This window comes from Panulirus ornatus, chromosome 63 (assembly GCF_036320965.1).
Source record: "Panulirus ornatus isolate Po-2019 chromosome 63, ASM3632096v1, whole genome shotgun sequence".
Classification (NCBI taxonomy): Eukaryota; Metazoa; Arthropoda; class Malacostraca; order Decapoda; family Palinuridae; genus Panulirus; species Panulirus ornatus.
The window spans coordinates 10155736-10177553 of NC_092286.1; the positions used below are offsets into that span (position 1 = coordinate 10155736).

The following is a 21818-nucleotide window of genomic DNA, read 5'->3' on the forward strand; positions in this document are numbered from 1 at the left end:
AACAAGACATTGTCCACTAGTTTATAATCTAGGATGAACGGCACAACCTCCCACAACATGACCATCTAGGATGAACAAGACATTGTCCACTAGTTTATAATCTAGGATGAACTGGACAATCTCCCATAATATGACCATCTAGGATGAACAAGACATTGTCCACCAGTTTATAATCTAGGATGAACGGCACAACCTCCCACAACATGATCATCTAGGATGAACAAGACATTGTCCACCAGTTTATAATCTAGGATGAACAGGACAACCTCCCACAACATTCCGCCATCTTCTCATAAAAATAGATGAAAATTAGCCGTTATCTTAATTAATATCTTTCCACGAGTGGACATCGATCCTTCATCATTAAATCTAAGAACTTTAATGTCCATTTTCTTTGTGACCCCCAGATGACCTTGTGTATGTTCACTTAATGAACCCCAAAATGCACGATTTGATATGTAAATGTGGGGTGGAGGAGGGGGGGGGGGGAAATCCTCATCACACAGTAGAAATTATTCATTATTTTCAGTTTCCTTGAGGATTGATTAAGAATAAATTACCACTGGAGTTATGTTATAGTAATTAACACATATATAATTAATATATGATATATAGGAATAGAAATTAGATGATTCTATATAGTAGACTTATATCAAATCCTAACACGTCTTTCCTTAAAACTGATCCCTAAAAACATACCTAAATATATACCTTGAATATGTTTTCCCTTAAGATATCAAACTACTGTACAATATGTATTTGTTGAAACATTTTGTGTATATTGTCTTTGTTGAGTATATGATATCTTTATTATCATTATTATTATCATTATCATTATTATTATCATCATTTTCATTATTATTATTATCATTATCATTATCATCAATATTATTACTATTATCATTATTATTATTATTATTATTATTATTATTATTATTATTATTATTATTATTATTATTATTATTGGTATTAGTATTATTATCATTATCATTATCATTATTATTATTATTATTATTATTATTATTATTATTATTATTATTATTATCATTAATTATCATTAATATTATTATTATTATTATTATCATTATCATTATTATTATTATTATTATTATTATTATTATTATTATCATTATCATTATTATTATTATTATTATTATTATTATTATTATTATTATCATTAATTATCATTAATATTATTATTATTATTATTATTATTATTATTATTATTATTATTATTATTATTATTATTATTATTATCTTAATATTATTATTATTATTATTATTATTATTATTATTATTATTATTATTATTATTATTATTATTATTATTATTACTATTATTATTATTATTATTATTATTATTATTATTATTATTATTATTACTATCTTATTATTATTATTATCATTATTATTATTATTATTATTATTATTATTATTATTATTATTATCATTATCATTATTATTATCATTATCATTAATATTATTATTATTATTATTATTATTATTATTATTATTATTATTATTATTATTATTATTATTATCATTATTATTATTATTATCTTAATATTATTATCATTATCATTATTATTATTATTATTATTATTATTATTATTATTATTATTACTATTATTATTATTATTATTATTATTATTATTATTATTATTATTATTATTATTATTATCATTATTATTATTATTATTATCATTATCATTATTATTATCATTATTATTATTATTGTTATCCTTACTGTTCGCCGTTTCCCATCCTGATGAGGGAACGCCACAAACAAGAAATGGCCTCGTGCACACTCAGTCTCCAGCTGTCATGTATAATGCACCGAAACCACAGCTCCCTTTCCACATCCAGGCCCCACAAAACTTTCCATGGTTTACCCTGACCACTTCGTACTCCCTGGATTAGCCCGTTGGTGGCACGTCGCCCCCTCTATACCACAGGGCTCCACCAGAGTTTAGCGTGACTTTGTTGCCTTCAATTTGGCATTGGGGAATCGGTGAGTTGATTATTGGCTTAGTGAGCTCATTGTGAGTATGGTGAGCTCAGTTGATCCTAGCTAGCTCACTAGAAAACCAGGTCATCTCACTGTGGGCCTAATGAGCCAAGCTTGGGCTAGGTCATCTCACTGTGGGCCTAATGAGCCAAGCTTGGGCTAGGTCATCTCACTGTGGGCCTAATGAGCCAAGCTTGGGCTAGGTCAGCTCACTGTGGGCCTAATGAGCCAAGCTTGGGCTAGGTCAGCTCACTGTGGGCCTAATGAGCCCCCCTTGGGGTAGGTCCCCTCACTGTTTGGGCCCAATGAGCCAAGGGTTGGGGAGGTAAGCTCACTGTGGGGCAGTTCCCTCTCACTGTGGGCCTAATGAGCCAAGCTTGGGCTAGGTCTACCGCCCCCGTGGGCCTAATGAGCCCCAAACTTGGGGTAGGTAAAACTCACTGTGGGTCAGTCATCTCAAATGTGGGCCTAATGACCCCAAACTTTGGGGTAGGTTTAGCTCACTGGGGCCTAATAGCCAACTTTTGGGGTAGGGAAACTCACTGTGGGGGGTAATGAGCCAAGCTTGGGGTAGGTCAACTCACTGTGGGCCTAATGGGGCCCAACTTGGGGTAAGGGCAACTTTACTGTGGGCCTAATGAGCCAAGCTTGGGCTAGGTAAGCTCACTGTGGGTCAGTCATCTCACTGTGGCCAATGAGCCAAATTTTGGGGAGGTAAGGGTCACTGTGGGTCCCGTCATCTCACTTGGGGCCCCAATGAGCCTTTGGGACCCCGGGGGCCCTTTTAGCAAACTTTGGGGGAGGGCAGGTCACTGTGGGCCTTGGGTTGGGAGGTCAGTATTCCTAATGAGCAAATTTGGGGATTTTAGCTCAAGTGGGGCCTAAAGAGCCAAATTGGGCTAGGTCAGCTACGGGTAAAGACCAACGGGGGAGGGGTAGTGGGCAGGGCTCTCAGTCCAAAGACCCCCTTCCCGGACCCCCTTCCTAATGACCTTCCCAGGGGGAAAATATTTCGAACCACTGTCCAAAAGCGTTTTCAGGTAACCACTGTGGGGGGCCTTTTCCCCTTTAAACTTCTAGGGGCTCCTTGGGGCTCATCTCAATGTTCCCCCTTCAACCCCTTCTTTTCCCCCTTTCTCATCTCCTTCCCCAATCAAACTTCTTTTCCCCACTGTTAATCTCCCTTGGGCCTTACCAATTCCTTTAACTTTTTCATCATTCCTTCCTAATACAACCCGGTCCTCCCGTTTTGGCCAATTGGGGTAGGGAATCCCTTGGGGGTAACGGGCCTAATACAACTTCACAGAAATTGGGGCCGGGCCCCGTTCAGGGGTTGTGGGACAACGTGGGCCTAAACAATTTGGGGGGGTAACCACGTGGGGCGGCCCAGTGGGCCAAAGGCTTGGGGCAGGAAGCTAAGGGGCACCACCACTTTTTGGGAAATTGGCCAAGCGGGCGGGGAAGTTCCCCTTTCAGTCCTATTTTACCAAGTTTTGGGAAAACCCCGGGGGGGTCGCATTTCATTTTGGGGGAAAAAAGCGGGGTGGTTTTTAAACCAAAAATTTTGGGCTAGGTCAAAAAATGGGGGGCCCAATTTAAAGTTCATAGAAAAATGTCCAAAAAAGACAAGTTGGGGCCGGTCGCCCCGGGGGGAATGAGAAACGGGCGGGGAACCCCGGGGGTTTTTTGGGGGCCAAAGGGGGGAAGCTTGGGCAGGTGGCCACGGGGGGGCCCAAGAGCCGCGGGTGGTGGCCCCTTGGGGGCGCCCCCGTGGGAAGGAGAAAGCGGGTGGTGTATGGGGGTTGGGTTTGGGTTCGTCCTGGCGGGGTTTGGCCACCCCGCGTGACGTCAGAGTTGTTGACATGCGATCAGCTGAGATAACCGGTATTACCCAACCCACGTGGGTGTGGTCAAGGCCACGTTTACATCCCTCTAATTAATCTCTAGTGATTCAATATGAGATATGATTGGAATTATGGTTAGTTAAAACGTAAATTCCAAGTGAGTTGAAAAAAAAAATTGTATCCAAGTTTCTTTTTTGAGGGGAGACAAATGAGAAATTAATGTCATTAAATACTTTTAAAGTTCGAGTGTTATCAACTTTAAGTGCCTTTATAAATCTACAGTTACGGGTCAAGAAAGAGGGGGGGTCATAGTTTAAGTAATTAAGGCCTTGACTATAACCAAGAATAAGATAAAGAAGAGAAGGATAAGAAAGAGAGATAAAGAAACGTTTGAAATGCAACTGGAAAATACGACCCTGAAGTAGAAAAAAAGTGAAGTGAAGCAACACGACCCGGATCTGCTGTAGAAACCAGTTGTAGTTTAGAGAACTGAATTGCTCAACTCCCTAGATAAAATGGTGTAAGAAAATCGTCCAAAACAAAGGTGTAGAGATACGAGAAAAACGACCATATCTCTCACAACAAGAGGCGAGACAGACAGAGAGTGAGAGAGATAGATATGAAGCTGGATTTAAATGGAAATAACTAAGAGTTAAGGAGACAGCCCGAGCAGTGGAGGAGAGATAATTTGTTCCAAAACGAGACACTTGCTCCGTCCATGTCTCTCCTGTAGTCTCTCTCTCTCTCTCTCTCTCTCTCTCTCTCTCTCTCTCTCTCTCTCTCTCTCTCTCCTCCCTCCCTCCCTCCCTCCCTCCACCTGCCCACCATGTTCCCCGACTTGGCCATGGGCGAGTTCATGGGCTTCGGGGGCCTGGGGCTGGGGGAGAGGGCGTGGGCTGAGCTGATGGGAGGCGGCGGGGGCGGCGACCCCCCCGGTGACCTGGTCAGGACGGGGGCCCCCAACGTGGTCTGTTCCGTCCTCCCTCCACACTGGCGCTCCAACAAGACCCTCCCCAGCGCCTTCAGGTAAGTGGGTGTGGCTCAGGGGCACGTGGGTGTGGGCGGGGCATGTGGACATGAGTGTAGTGGGAGGGGGGCGGGTTGATATGGGCACAGGAGAGTGTGTGGACATAGGTATAGAAGGGGTATAGGGGAGTGTGGACATGGGTGTAAGGGGAATGAGGAAATGGGTGTAGGGGTGTGTGGACATGGGTGTAAGGGGAATGAGGAAATGGGTGTAGGGGTGTGTGGACATGTGTGTAAGGAGGGTGTATTGGCATGGGTACTAGGGAGAGTGGAAGTGAATACAGGGGTTTGTGGTAATGAGTACAGGAGACTGTGGACTTGGGTGTAAGGTGTACATGGGTACTGGGGAGTGTGTACATGGGTATAAAGGAGTACATGAAGTACATGGGAATTATAGATACCAATAGAATGGATGATCCATGACGAGGTCATCCACTTCCCAGCCAAAGTATGGTAAAACAGAAATCAACTCCCTATCCCACCTCTCCCTCTGGCTCAACGTCCAGAAGGGGAAATAAAGAGAAACAATATAGTATAGGAAATAATACTGCCAGGGAAAGTCCTCTAAATTTTAAAAATTTGCCGAACTGAAATGAATATAAGGTTAAACGTCACTTCCTGAAAGAGGATTATAGACTGATAAGAGATATCATCTTGATCCAAAAGTATTGTAAGCTTTGTATTCATCACAGATATTATTAATTATATCTTTCTTCCTCTACTCATCATACTGTTTTTTACATGGACATTAAAATTCCTTTCTGAAGTGTTGAGATGATGTATGACGTGTTGTTAAAATCATATAGTATGTTAGAATCTTAGATTCCCTCTCTGGGGGGTCAACACTTGTTATAGACAGAATATCTTTAACGTATCTTTGAGTCTTGCGTCATAAAGCATATATCTGAGCGAAGCTGAATTAGTCTGGATGCTTCTCTTTGCATTTACTCTAGTGTTGGTAAAATTTCCGAAGGGGTAAAAAATACGCTAATTTTTCTTCATCTTGGATCGGGTTTGGCTGACCGGACGCAAACACCGTATTCCCAATTGACCTGTGCGACGTATAGAGTGTTGTATCCTTTATATTAACGTTTATATTTCCAGCTACGAATCCTTGTATCGTGTTGGCCTTAGTGTACACAACGGAGCAATCATATCCGTTCTCGTAAGTCGTTCCTGATAGACAATCTAAATCTCTATGACCTTCTCTTGCTCCTAATGATGACCTGCCACTCGCATGGTCGACACTCGCATCACTACAGTGCATCACTCTGCATCTTAAGTTGCAATGTCTTCACTCATGTGTCTGACCCCCATCCATCAACTTGACTCTATTTCTCTCGTCTTCGTTCTGGCCTGCGTTGCCTGATTGTCCACAGCGGACTGGGTGGTTCACCGGTCGTGAGTCGTGAGTCCTCAGCGGACTGGGTGATTCACCGGTCGTGAGTCGTGAGTCCTCAGCGGACTGGGTGATTCACCGGTCGTGAGTCGTGAGTCCAGGTCTTACATGAGGAAGGTGAGGATGAATATGAGGTCGCAAGACTGACCCCTGTGGTACCCCACTGGACATGAGTATAGACGGGGGTTGTGTGGACATGGGGGTGAGGAAGGGGGGTGTGGACATGGGTATAGGGGAATGTATGTGTGTGTGTGTGTGTGTGTGTGTGTGTGTGTGTGTGGACAAGGGTAGAGGGGAGTTTGGACATGGGTGGATGGAAATGTCCACATGGGTGTAGGGAAATGTGCATGTAGAGTTAGCAGAATGTAATTATCAATTATTTTATCAATCATTCTGAATCTAGCTTTTTCACAGTAATATTTTGCTTATATTATCATAAATCATCCTCATATCTTTTTCAATCATATATATATTTCATTTATTATACTTAGTCGCTGTCTCCCGCGTCAGCGAGGTAGCGCAAGGAAACAGACGAAAGAATGGCCCAAGCCACCCACATACACATGTAAATATATACACATCCACACACACACATATACATACCTATAGATTTCAACGTATATATATATATATATATATATATATATATATATATATATATATATATATATATATATATATATATATATATATATATATATATATCTTTCTTTTTTTTTCATACTATTCGCCATTTCCCGCCTCAGCGAGGTAGCGTTAAGAACAGAGGACTGGGCCCCTGAGGAAACATCCTCATCTGGCCCCCTTCTCTGTTCCTTCCTTTGGAAAATCAAAAAAAAAAAATGAGAGGGGAAGATATCCAGGCCCCCGCTCCCTTCCCTTTTAGTCGCCTTCTACGACACGCAGGGAATACGTGGGAAGTATTCTTTCTCCCCTATCCCCAGGGATAATATATATATATATATATATATATATATATATATATATATATATATATATATATATATATATATTCCCTGGGGATAGGGGAGAAAGAATACTTCCCACGTATTCCCTGCGTGTCGTAGAAGGCGACTAAAAGGGAAGGGAGCGGGGGGCTGGAAATCCTCCCCTCTCGTTTTTTTTTTTTTTTTTTTTTTTTTTTTTCCAAAAGAAGGAACAGAGAAGAGGTCCAGGTGAGGATATTCCCTCAAAGGCCCAGTCCTCTGTTCTTAACGCTACCTCGCTATCGCGGGAAATAGCGAATAGTATGAAAAAAAAAATATATATATATATATATATATATATCAACCTCTTGACCACGACATTACGACCCTTGAGTACGACGGTACGACCTTTGGGTATGATGTTTTTGACCCCACCTTTAACGATCAGGTCATAACACTCAAGGGTCGTACTTCAGTAATGAATGAATGGCTTAAATTCAATTTCAAACAAAGATAATGATGCATGAGTGTTCAGTACTGTCTGTTGTGTTCATGGTATAATTATGATGATAATTATTGTAATAATGATAATGATGATAATTGTGATAATGATTGATAATAATTATGATAATGATAATAATGATAGTATTGATAACATTAATGATGATAATAATGACAATGATAATGATAGCAAAAATGATAATGATAATAGTCATAATCATGATGATATCAGTGTAATAATAATTATGATAATAATAATGATAATGATATAACGTCTAGAGCGAGTAGATATTCTATTGTAAGTAAGCTACAAATACGTCATCCTACCCTAGCATATCTGTGTTATTTTCTAGTGAATATAATAGGTTTTAAAAGGAACTTGGCGGCCACAGGAGAGGCAGAGCAACAATATCATTGGAACATAACACATGGAGCGGAGAACACGAAGCCATCATAAGACAGACTTTAATTTGCCAGATAAAGATAAAATAAGATGAAGAAAATGATAACTAGATAGAAGGTAGCTCAGTCTGGACGCTACCTCGCTCACGCGGGAAACAGCAAATTACGTATGAGAGAAAATCATAGATATAAGTAAAGGAAAGAACATGGTTTGTTGATCTCATGAAATATCATGACCTAATACTGATCATAAACTTGCATACATGATAAAACATCAATAAAGTAAACCAGATATTATTGAAGTATATCTTTTTGATTTCATTATATTTATTGAGTTATGATACACCTCCGTCTCTTTGCATGTATGAGTGTAGCTTTGTGGTCATTCTCTGAGATACGTTCACTCTATCCTGGTATTTAAAAGCGTGGTAACCACCCTTAATTAAAGGACTAATTACTCCCTCCTCCCCAAACCCTGATTTAGTATTAACATAGTTTGTGACAATTGATCCCACGTGAGACTGGGTGTAAAGGTACAAGTAAAATGTTCCTTGTACTCTATTCTCATATAGGAAATTCCTCAGATGCCATCACCTGTTGTACAGACTGCTGGACGAAAATATTATCACTGAGACAATTTTGTCTTGTTAATGACAACTTTATAATTAGGGTGATTTTTTTTCTCCATAATGACCATTTAATCATATTTGTTCAACTAAACAATCTATGTCTCTTTTTTTGGCCTTATAATATTGATATATCCGGATGGTGCTGTTTCTACATGTGGGTAATATACACTCGTGATATTATACACGAATGTATAGAATGATTATAGAATCAAATTTATGAAGCTATAACTACAGTGGGGCATTTCTCTATACTATGGTTTCCTGTGCTATAATCAAAGCTAACTGAGTTCTATATCTAAACCTCATCGATTCTTCTCATGTGCTTTTAGCTTTTCTTTGACATTGAAGCCTTCCTTCAGCTATATAGAAAAGACTTTGGCAGACAGACATAGTTGTAACTACCACCACAACCACAGCTAGGAGTAACCACAGCACCACAACCACAGCTGTAACTTACCACAGCTATAACAAGCTACAGAACTACAACTATAGCTGTAAATTACTACCACAACTACAACCAGACATACGCTAATCCCTACCGCCACAACCACAAAGCTAACCCAAACCCCTCCTACAACCACAGACGAATCCCCAGCAGCTCAGAGCTATACTGAAACTGAATCCTCTTCCTCCATCCAGCAGCCTTGTGTTATACTGTCCTGTTTCTCTCTATATAGATCTAGGAATATAAGATACTAGACTGTCCTCCAGCAGATAACCTGGTCATAGACCATCAGGTCTTGTGTTATCTGTCCTTCCCATGTACTGTCCTCCAGCAGATAACCTGGTCATAGACCATCAAGTCTTGTGTCACCTGTCCTTCCCATGTACTGTCCTCCAGCAGATAACCAGGTCATAGACCATCAAGTCTTGTGTCACCTGTCCTTCCCATGTACTGTCCTCCAGCAGATAACCTGGTCATAGACCATCAGGTCTTGTGTTATCTGTCCTTCCCATGTACTGTCCTCCAGCAGATAACCTGGTCATAGACCATCAGGTCTTGTGTTATCTGTCCTTCCCATGTACTGTCCTCCAGCAGATAACCTGGTCATAGACCATCAGGTCTTGTGTTATCTGTCCTTCCCATGTACTGTCCTCCAGCAGATAACCTGGTCATAGACCATCAGGTCTTGTATTATCTGTCCTTCCCATGTACTGTCCTCCAGCAGATAACCTGGTCATAGACCATCAGGTCTTGTGTTATCTGTCCTTCCCATGTACTGTCCTCCAGCAGATAACCTGGTCATAGACCATCAGGTCTTGTATTATCTGTCCTTCCCATGTACTGTCCTCCAGCAGATAACCTGGTCATAGACCATCAGGTCTTGTATTATCTGTCCTTCCCATGTACTGTCCTCCAGCAGATAACCTGGTCATAGACCATCAGGTCTTGTGTTATCTGTCCTTCCCATGTACTGTCCTCCAGCAGATAACCTGGTCATAGACCATCAAGTCTTGTGTTATCTGTCCTTCCCATGTACTGTCCTCCAGCAGATAACCTGGTCATAGACCATCAGGTCTTGTGTCACCTGTCCTTCCCATGTACCATACCACAACCAGCTAAACTACCAAACCCCCGACCAACACCAACACCACCACCACCCATTACCACCTCCTCCCCTTCTTGCCATGGACCAACTCACCACCCCTTTTTCACCCTTTTGGTGCTTCTCTCTCTCCCCCTTCAGGGTGGTGTCCCTCGGGGCTGTGCAGGACGGCACCATCGTCACCGTACGGGCGGGCAACGACGAGAACTTCTGCGCTGAGATACGTAACAACTCGGCCGTCATGAAGAACCAGGTGGCCAAGTTCAACGACCTACGCTTCGTCGGCAGGTCAGGCAGAGGTGAGTGGTGTGGGGGTGAGGTGTGGTGGTGTGGGGGTGTGGTGTGGTGTGGTGTGGTGTGGGGGTGTAGGGGTGTGGTGTGGGGGTGGTGTGGTGGTGTGGGGGTGTGGTGTGGTGTGGTGGTGTGGGGGTGTGGTGTGGGGGTGTAGGGGTGTGGTGTGGTGGTGTGGTGGTGTTGTGGGGGTGTGGTGTGGGGGGTGTCAGAGGGAGAGGGGGTGTGGGTGTGGGTCATGGTGATAATAAGGGAGGAGGGGAGTATTGTTCTCACCTGAGGTTCATGCTCGAGGTCAAGGGTCAGGGAGAGTCAGAGGTCAAAATAACAAAATAAAGAACAAAAGAGTCCTTTATAGCCTTCACATAGAAAATAGAATGATTGTCTATGTGGGATTAAACGTAAGAATATGATCAGAAGTTAGTAAGTTAAAGCAGAGATAAAGATGTGAGTGAATATTAACATGTTAGTTCATAGGTTAAGACACGTACGACATGAGTACATGATTCTACGTTAAATCAAGACATGTTAATCTACTGAATCAAGACTTGTTAAACTACTGAATCAAGATATGTTAATCTACGAAATCAAGACACGTTAATCTACTGAATCAAGACATGTTAATCTATTGAATCAAGACATGTTAATCTACTGCATCAAACATGTATATTTCTTTTAAGTAAACACATCACCACACAAACTGTTCATCAGGCCAAGATACGTACAGAAATACGTTGTAAAGCAGAACTGAAAGGAAGAAGAAGTAGAAAAAAATAAACCTCCAAATGATTCAGTTATAAGTGAAGAACCTCCTGCATAATTGTAGTCCCTCACTACACCAAGTTCAATTAACTCTTTAATATGTAAACTCATTCGAAAGGTCAGGGTCGTGTGTGGTGTAAACCTGAGCTTCTCCACAGAGTCGTAAACCCCGTCCAAGTGCAGTACAGAGAGGCCTCAGTGAGGTCTGATAAGGATGTATAATTAGATAAAGAAAAAAAAATTATAATGTTGGACGGTTTGTGGGGATGTTATTGCCTATAAACACAGTTATTCCCTCCCTCTTTAATCTTTTTAGATAATGTGTTTATAAAGAAATAGGACAGGAGTATATCAAAGTCTAATATGTATATATATCTGTATCCATATCTACCTATCTGTATGTCTATCTACCTCTTTATCTGTCTATCCATCTATCTATCTATATCTATCTATCTATCTATCTATCTATCTATCTATCTATCTATATATATATATATATATATATATATATATATATATATATATATATATATATATATATATATATATATATATATATATATATATAATCATTAACCTCCACACTACCACCGTCAAAAGTCACTAAACTTAACTCGTACCCAGTAGACTATAAGTGACCACTTATACAAGAAAAGAAATTATTAAAAGTAAACTTCCTCGCGCACTACACAGAAGCCGTGAACCGTCGTATGGCAACACTCGCCGCCTGAGTTGTCAATTGGTAAATACGCCTTTTAAGACCTTTCCCGCCAAAACTTCCCGCGCAACCCGACACTGGCGACCCCAGCGAGGTGCTAAGTGGCGACACTCCGGGACATACGGTCGTGGACGTCGGTCTGGCCTGGGATTAGATATGCCGTCAGCCATGTTACCCACCCACCCTCTCTCTCTCTCTCTCTCTCTCTCTCTCTCTCTCTCTCTCTCTCTCTGGCCCATGAGGGAGGGTTTATGTAATGTTGGTAAGGAGGGAAGGGGGGGGGGGATGGGGAAAGGTGTGGGTGGTGGGGGGTTGTTGTTATTCTGATGAATTTATATTTTGTTGATTTTCACTGATAGGTTTTTGACATTATATCTGTATGTTTATCTATCTGTCTGTCTATCTATCTATCTATCTACCTATCTATCTACCTATAAATCATTGCATAGTTTTAAGATATGATTAATTCCCTCCCCCTCTCTCTCTCTCTCTCTCTCTCTCTCTCTCTCTCTCTCTCTCTCTCTCTCTCTCTCTCTCTCTCTGCATCTATGTAACTCTCTCTCTCACACACATGTGTCTGTCATACATGTACCTTGATGTCAGTTATGCCCCCCCCTGACCATACACTTCCATCCGACGTGTCACCATACACCATCGTCCCTCACTCATACCCTCATGGCTTCACCATCACTCACCATCTCTCATTACTCATCATCCCCCCTTCCTCCCCCACTAGTGAGAGCACTCTCGTCACTCTCACCTTGATCATGACCTCACTATCGTCTGCAAACGTGTCCTCACCTACCAACCATCACTATCACCATCTCACTATCACCCGTATATGTTAAGATCTCTTTATCTTAACCATCACCATCACCACCTCACTATCTCCCGAATATGATAAGATCTCTCTATCTTAACCATCCCCATCACCACTTCACTATCTCTCGTATATGTTAAGATCTCTCTATCTTAACCATCACCATCACCACTTCACTATCTCCCACAGGCAAGACCTCCCCTCCTGACCATCACTATCACCACTTCACTATTTCCCACAGGCAAGAGCTTCCTGCTGACCATCACCATCAGCACCTCCCCGCCACAGGTGGCCACTTACACCAAAGCCATCAAGGTGACAGTGGACGGGCCTCGGGAACCCAGGTCGAAGACACGTAAGTCTATGAGGGCCCGTTTTCCGTTTTCTATAGTATGCAAACTTTATATATATATATATATACCTATGATCGAGGGCGCTGTTCAGAGCTGCATGATGCATGATGTCGTTGAAACGACGACCCCCCCTCTCCCTCTGTCATGCAGATGGACGACCTTATAGCCTTGCAGGGGTCGTATTGGGCCTCGTAGACGTACTGACCTTGTGTGCTGATTGGGTGAAGGAGACGAACCTCCTCCCTCCCATTCCTCTGTTATCGAACCCATGTGATGGTGGTTGTGTATGAAGAGGTGGGGTTGCCTATTACTACAACCTCAGTGCATTATTTAGCACTCTAGACAGTGTTGTTATTCATGGCCAACATCTCTACACACTCTGTGTACATCTGTGTACATCTGTGTACATCTGTGTGTGATCATACCTATCAGCAACTCTCTCTTTCTCTCTCTCTCTCTCTCTCTCTCGTAACCCGACCGCAGCAATAATGACCCCCCCCACCCACCATCACAACCTGGGCCCATCGCAACTGCTAACTTGTAACTATAAACCACCTCCACCATCACGATCACTCCGCCATCACCACCACAACAACCCACTCCTCCTCACCATCACCACCATAACAACCCCCTTCTTACCATCACCACCACAACAACCCACTCCTCCTCACCATCACCACCATAACAACCCCCTCCTTACCATCACCACCACAACAACCCACTCCTCCTCACCATCACCACCACAACAACCCACTCCTCCTCACCATCACCACCACAGCAACCCACCCCCTCCTCACCATCACCACCATAACAACCCCCTCCTTACCATCACCACCACAACAACCCACTCCTCCTCACCATCACCACCATAAAAACCCCCTCCTTACCATCACCCCCACAAAACAAACCCCCCACCATCACCACCCCCAACAACCCACTCCCCCTCACCACACCACCACAGCAAACCCCCCCCCTCCTCACCCTCACCACCACAACAACCCCCCCTTACCACACCACCACAACAACCCACCCCTCCTCACCATCACCCCAAACAACCCCCTTTCCCCCATCACCACCACAACAACCCCCCCTCCTCACCATCACCACCAAAACAACCCCCTCCTTACCACACCACCACAACAACAACCCCTCACCTCACCACAAACAACCCCCTCCTACCACACCACCAAAACAACCCACCCCCCCTCACCATCACCACCACAACAACCCCCCCACCACACCACCACAGCAACCCACCCCCTCCTTTCCATCACCCCACAACAACCCCCCCCCCCCCCCCCCCCCCCCCCCCCCCCCCCCCCCCCCCCCCCCCCCCCCCCCCCCCCCCCCCCCCCCCCCCCCCCCCCCCCCCCCCCCCCCCCCCCCCCCCCCCCACCCCCCCCCCCCACCACCCCCCCCCCCCCACCCCCCCCCCCCCCCCCACCCCCACCCCCCCCCCCCCCCCCCCCCCCCCCCCCCCCCCCCCGGTCGCCCCCCCCCCCCACCCCCCCTCCCCCCCCCCCCCCCCCCCCCCCCCCCCCCCCCCCCCCCCCCACCCCCCCCCCCCCCCCCCACCCCCCACCCCCCCCCCCCCCCCCCCCCCTCCCCCCCCCCCCCCCCCACCCCCCCCCCCCCCCCCCCCCCCCCCCCCCCCCCCCCCCCCCCCCCCCCCCCCCCCCCCCCCCCCCCCCCCCCCCCCCCCCCCCCCCCCCCCCCCCCCCCCCCCCCCCCCCCCCCCCCCCCCCCCGCCCCCCCCCCCCCCCCCCCCCCCCCCCCCCCCCCCCCCCCCCCCCCCCCCCCCCCCCCCCCCCCCCCCCCCCCCCCCCCCCCCCCCCCCCCCCCCCCCCCCCCCCCCCCCCCCCCCCCCCCCCCCCCTCCCCCCCCCCCCCCCCCCCCCCCCCCACCCCCCCCCCCCCCCCCCCCCCCCCCCCCCCCCCCCTCCCCCCCCCCCCCCCCCCCCCCCCCCCCCCCCCACCCCCCCCCCCCCCCCCACCCCCCCCCCCCCCCCCCCCCCCCCCCCCCCCCCCCCCCCCCCCCCCCCCCCCCCCCCCCCCCCCCCCCCCCCCCCCCCACCCCCCCCCCCCCCCCCCCCCCCCCCCCCCCCCCCCTCCCCCCCGCCCCCCCCCCTCCCCCCCCCCCCCCCCCCCCCCCCCCCCCCCCCCCCCCCCCCCCCCCCCCCCTCCCCCCCCCCCCCCCCCCCCCCCCCCCCCCCCCCCCCCCCCCTCCCCCCCCCCCCCCCCCCCCCCCCCCCCCCCCCCCCCCCCCCCCCCCCCCCCCCCCCCCCCCCCCCCCCCCCTCCCCCCCCCCCCCCCCCCCCCCCCCCCTCTTCCTCCCCCCCCCCCCCCAACCCCCCCCCCCCCATCCCCCCCACCCCCCCCCCCCCCCCCCCCCCCCCCTCTTTCCCCCCCCCCTCATCCCCCCCAAAATTTTTCCCTCTTCCCCCTCCCCCCCCAACCCCCCCACTCCCCCACCCCCCCCCCCCTCCCCCCCCCCCCCCCCCAACCCCCTTATCCCCCCCTTCCCCCCCAACCCCCCCCCCCCCATCATCCCCCCCAAACCCCTCCCCCCCCCCCTCCCCCCCAACCCCCCCCCCATTCCCCCCCCCCCCCCCCCCCCCCCCCCCCCCCCCCCCACCCAAACCCCCCCCCCCCCCTTTATCCCCCCCCCCCCCTTTCCTCTTATCTAGCCCCTGTGACCTTATCTAGCCCCTGTAACCTTATCTAGCCCCTGTAACCTTATCTAGCCCCTGTGACCTTATCTAGCCCCTGTGACCCCCTATAGCCCTGTGACCCCATCTAGCCCCGTGACTTCAATTACCAGTGTGACCTCGTCTAGCTCCCAACGATCACACTTATCCTCATGACCTCATTCTCCCTCGACAACCATCTACCCCTTTGACCTCATTCATCCCCGTGACCCCTCTCATCCCTGGGACCTCCTCTATCCCCAGTATCAACCACCCACTATCCACCCACCCTCCGCCGCTGTGTCAGTGGCTCGGGGTCACACCGTCCCTACCCCAGACTGGCTCTCATGATGAGGTTTCGCGTGCTATAAATACCAGCTGGGCCTTACCTGGCCTCCCACCCCAGCCAGCCAGCCAACCAGATGGCTACTCAGTCAGCCAGTCAACCAGCCAGCCAACTAGACGGCTACTCAGCCAGCCAACCAGCCAGCCAGCCAGCCAGCCAGTCAGCCAGCCAGTCAACCAGTCAGTCAGCCAGCCAACCAGTCAACCAACCAGCCAGCCAACCAGCCAGCCAGCCAGTCAACCAGCCAACCAGCCAACCAGTCAACCAGCCAGCCAACCAACCAAACAACCAACCAAGCAATCGGCCAACCAACCAACCAGCCAGCCAGCCAACGTCTTCCGTCGTCGGTTATTTGGTGAGGAGGAAGACAAGTTAAGGGTTTCCGAGAACACACGACCGAGTTCCCGGTACCTCACGGTCACTCCTCCACACACACACACACACACACACACACACACTCACACACACACACACACACACACACACACACACACACACACACACACACACACACACACACACATACACACACACACACACACACACACACACATACACACACACACACACACACACACACACACACACACACACACACACACACACACACACACACACTCACACACACACGTCGGGGGAGATCTCTGGCTTTCCTTTGTTCCTCCTCGATAGATTTTATCATCTAGCCCCCATGACCTCATCTAGCCCTCATGACCCCATCTAGCCCCCATGACCTCATCTAGCCCCCATGACCTCATCTAGCCCCATGACCTCATCTACACATCCCTCACTTGGTGTCTGTTAAGTATGTGTCCTTCGCAGGTGGATGCATCAGGGGGGCCTGGTTCTCAAAGACAGGTGGGTGATGGGCCACAATGTTGACAGATGGTGCCAGAAGGGACTCTAGGCTTCACAGATGGTTGGTTGAGGGGCGTTAATCCTCTCAGATGGTTGATTAAGGGATTATAATCTTCACAGGTGGTTGGCTAGATGGTCTATAGTCCTCACAGATGGTTGGCTAATGGGGCGGCCCTAGTTCTCACAGGTGGTTGACTGATTGGGTTACACTCCTCACAGATGGCGAATCAGAGATCACCACTCCATGAGAGAGTTTTATCACCCACAGGTGGTGACACCAACGCGCCCTTATCTCCACAGATGGTGCAGTGTTTTTCTTTTCTTGTCGTTCCCATCTGTCGCGTGTCGTTTGCACGTTGAATGTCGTCTAGTTAGCAATATCTTCCGTCGCGTATGGCTTGATGCCTTATCGGTTTGGGCTAAATGAATTTTCTCGTTGGGGTTGGCTGGCTATATCATGCGCTGGCGTGGGGTTTTGCTGGCTATGTCATGCGCTGGCATGGGGTTTCTCTGGCTATATCATGCGCTGACATGGGGTTTCTCTGGCTATATCATGCGCTGACATGGGGTTTCTCTGGCTATATCATGCGCTGACATGGGTTAGCTTGCTATATCATGCGCTGGCATGGGTTTCGTTGGCTATATCATGCGCTGGCGTGGGTTTCGCTGGCTATATCATGCGCTGGCGTGGGGTTGGCTGGGGTTTTACAGCCCTGAGGAGAGGCTGGTCATAATTTCATGTGCCACACAGTGTTTGTCTTGTGCTTTACAACCTCGTTGGTGTGTTTGGTTCGTGGTCGTAAACACGACATTTGGATGGTGTTTTTTTTTGGACTGTGTTTTATAACTTGATTTTGTTATGTTTTATCGGCGTCGTAGGTGTTTCAGTGGTGTTTTATCACTACCATTTTGTTTCATAATAGCTATGGGGGGTCTGGGAGGCGTTTTATAACCATACACTTGGTTTATAACAGTTGTAGGTGTTTGGATGGTGTTCCACAACCATACACTTGGTTTATAACAGTTGTAGGTGTTTGGATGGTGTTCTACAACCATACACTTGGTTTATAACAGTTGTAGGTGTTTGGATGGTGTTCTACAACCATACATTTGCTTTATAACAGTTGTAGGTGTTTGGATGGTGTTCTACAACCATACACTTGGTTTATAACAGTTGTAGGTGTTTGGATGGTGTTCTACAACCATACACTTGGTTTATAACAGTTGTAGGTGTTTGGATGGTGTTCTACAACCATACACTTGGTTTATAACAGTTTTAGGTGTTTGGATGGTGTTCTACAACCATACACTTGGTTTATAACAGTTGTAGGTGTTTGGATGGTGTTCTACAACCATACACTTGGTTTATAACAGTTGTAGGTGTTTGGATGGTGTTATACAACCATACACTTGGTTTATAACAGTTGTAGGTGTTTGGATGGTGTTCTACAACCATACACTTGGTTTATAACAGTTGTAGGTGTTTGGATGGTGTTCTACAACCATACACTTGGTTTATAACAGTTGTAGGTGTTTGGATGGTGTTCTACAACCATACACTTGGTTTATAACAGTTGTAGGTGTTTGGATGGTGTTATACAACCATACACTTGGTTTATAACAGTTGTAGGTGTTTGGATGGTGTTCTACAACCATACACTTGGTTTATAACAGTTGTAGGTGTTTGGATGGTGTTCTACAACCATACACTTGGTTTATAACAGTTGTAGGTGTTTGGATGGTGTTCTACAACCATACACTTCTGTTTTACAATCGTTGTAGGTGTTTTGCGGTGGGGGTTTGGGGGTTGTTTTATGCCTACAACATTCCCAGCGTTTTACAACCTGGGCGTCCGCCCTGCAGTTGTTTTTACAACCTTCAGCTTGTGTATTTCATAAGCTGCTCGGGACTTGCATGTGTTTTATCACCACAGTTTTTTTGTGTTAATTTTCGCGACCTGCACATGTGTGTGTGTGTGTGTGTGTGTGTAGCGTCATGTTTGACGTGCTGTGTGCTCCACGTATTCCATCGCCTTCGCATGTTGACAGGTGTTTGGGCCGGTGTTTTACGTCTTAACCACAGTGTTTTATGGTTTTTTTCTTCTTTTTTTTTTCTTGTAATGTCTCGACATGTTCACAGGTGTTTGTCTCGGTGTCTCGTATCGTGAAAGGTGTTTTGGTTGCGGGGTTTTATACCTTTCGAAAGGTGTTTTGGCTGATGTGTCGCGTTTTCACAGGTGTTTGGTTGGTGCTTAGTGTATTCAACAGGTGTTGGGTTGATGCTTAATGCAACAACAGGTGTTTGGTGCATGCTTAAGGCGACAACAGGTGTTTGGTTGGTGCTTAGTGTATTCAACAGGTGTTGGGTTGATGCTTAATGCAACAACAGGTGTTTGGTTGATGCTTAAGGCGACAACAGGTGTTTGGTTGAGGCTTAGTGTATTCAACAGGTGTTTGGTTGATGCTTAGTGTATTCAACAGGTGTTTGGTTGATGCTTAAGGCGACAACAGGTGTTTGGTTGATGCTTATCGTGACAACAGGTGTTTGGTTGATGCTTAATGCGAGAACATGTGTTTGATTGATGCTTAATGCAGCCTATGTGAAGACTGGCTGATGTTGTATGCATTCAGCAGGTGTTTGGTTGGTACCTTGAACATTTCACAGGTGTTTGGTTGGTGACTAATATCTGTCTCAGGTGTTTGGTGGGTCGTTTCCACCATTTTCAGGCGTTTGGTTCGTCCTTCACATCTTCATCTGTGAAGGTTCTGGTGGAGGTCGTATCTTGAAAGCTTGGATACGACGTTACGACCCTTGAGTACGATGGTACGACCCTTGAGTACGACGGTACGACCCTTGAGTACGATGGTACGACCCTTGAGTACGATGGTACAACCCTTGAGTACGACGGTACGACCCCTGGGTATCAAGACCCTAGCCCTTAAGGGTCAGGTTAAAGGGCCAAGTCACCATACTCAATGAGGTCGTACCGTCGTACATAAGGAGGTCGTTCTGTCGTTCTCAAGGTGGCTTTAAACGGTCAGTCACATACGTGACAAGATCATACACACACACACACACACACACACATACACATTGCTATGTATATATGTGTGTGTACTTCGACTCTGTATAAACACACGCCTACATATCTCAGACAACAGGTTATCATACCTGCTATCGTGTTGGTAAACCACCTGCTGTAGTCAAGATAACCCATTTGACGTAGAGCGTGTGGTGACCTAACAACCCACTAAACAGGTGTGGTTTGGCTCGTTAAGGCACAACCGAACGATCGTTCGGCCATTAGCTACCGCTAATCACCAGTATGCTAAATAGGACGCCAGTAGTCGGAAGTAGAACCAATGTAGATAATGATATGCTATTTCTTTATATGATGAATAACTTCCTAGTCATGTGTCTCACACACAAAATGGTACCGGTTCAAATCCCTGCTTTTGGAGGGTATCATGTGTTATGTGAAAGTACGCGCTCATATATATATATATATATACATATATATATATATATATATATATATATATATATATATATATATATATATATATATATATATATATATATATATATATATTCCAATGAGTCCACGGGGAAAATGAAACACGATAAGTTCCCAAGTGCACTTTCGTGTAATAATCACATCATCAGGGGAGACACAAGAGAGAAATATAAGTAGGTTGGTATACCGATTCGGTATAAGTATTTAAGTGGTTCGTAAGTGTATTGATTCAACCTAAGGGCCCCACATGGCGACGCTTGGCACCAAGGGTTGGGCCGCGACAGGAAACTGTAAAAACCCTCGTTCGAACCCACGTTTACAACCGCAAATTGGCCAATATGCATATTTGTTATTGATCTGTAGTGACGGCAGCCAGCCCTGACGAGGGGAGAGGAGAGAGAGAGAGAGAGAGAGAGAGAGAGAGAGAGAGAGAGAGAGAGAGAGGTGGATACATGGTGGGTAGGACAGGATAGTAAAGCAGAAGGCTCCTCCCCGCTCACCACTGCTGGCATATCAGATGACTGGATGATATCTGTGAAGGAACACGGACCAAGTATCATAAAGAGAGTATACTAACATGGGAATTTTATAGGAAAGCATAAATAGGAAACACATCCTTTCTAAACTACAGCTCCTGTATTCTCATGGCCGAAAGTAACTTAGCCACTGATTTATTAAAGAAAAAAAAGGAAGTTAAGATGTGTACACATAACATAATGTTATTCCTAAACAGACGTATTTATACTGATGATGAACATCATCATTAAGGAATATGTCAATCTGTGTTCTAATGATGATGGTCATTACCCGAGACACAGTCTGATGTTACAGCTGTTTATGATAACATTCTGTAACTCAACTGCTCCAAAAAACCTCTGCTCATGCTTGTATGACAGTTCCCGTGCCACTTCATACCATTATCTGCGGTCATATACATCTATGTCTAACATGAAGAACTTATTCTAAGTTGTGTCCTGCGGAATGATGAGGTCGTTTGTCAACTTGTATTAGATCTTCTTAGAGTCTGTGAACTTTATGAGTCGAAATGATTTGAGATTTCTGAGTCTTTCATCCTATGAATTATTTTTGAGGAGAGGAATTAGTTTTTTTTGGCTCCTCTTTGTATCAGTTCTAGTTATTCTTCTATCATAGAGATGGTGGAAGGTAGGGAAGACAGAGACGGATG

At 46.3% G+C, this 21818-nt stretch overlaps 1 protein-coding gene across 1 annotated transcript in view; it reads left to right on the forward strand.

Annotated features, from left to right (window-relative positions):
- The first annotated feature begins 3843 nt into the window (after positions 1-3843).
- The window catches only part of LOC139746023 (uncharacterized), a 59913-nt gene continuing 41938 nt past the window's right edge, over positions 3844-21818 (forward strand). Inside the window, exons 1-3 of the mRNA XM_071656825.1 lie at positions 3844-4877; positions 10423-10580; positions 13114-13227. Coding sequence (XP_071512926.1) covers positions 4678-4877; positions 10423-10580; positions 13114-13227 — 472 coding nt within the window. The 5' untranslated portion in view covers positions 3844-4677. The remainder of the gene's footprint in view (positions 4878-10422; positions 10581-13113; positions 13228-21818) is intronic.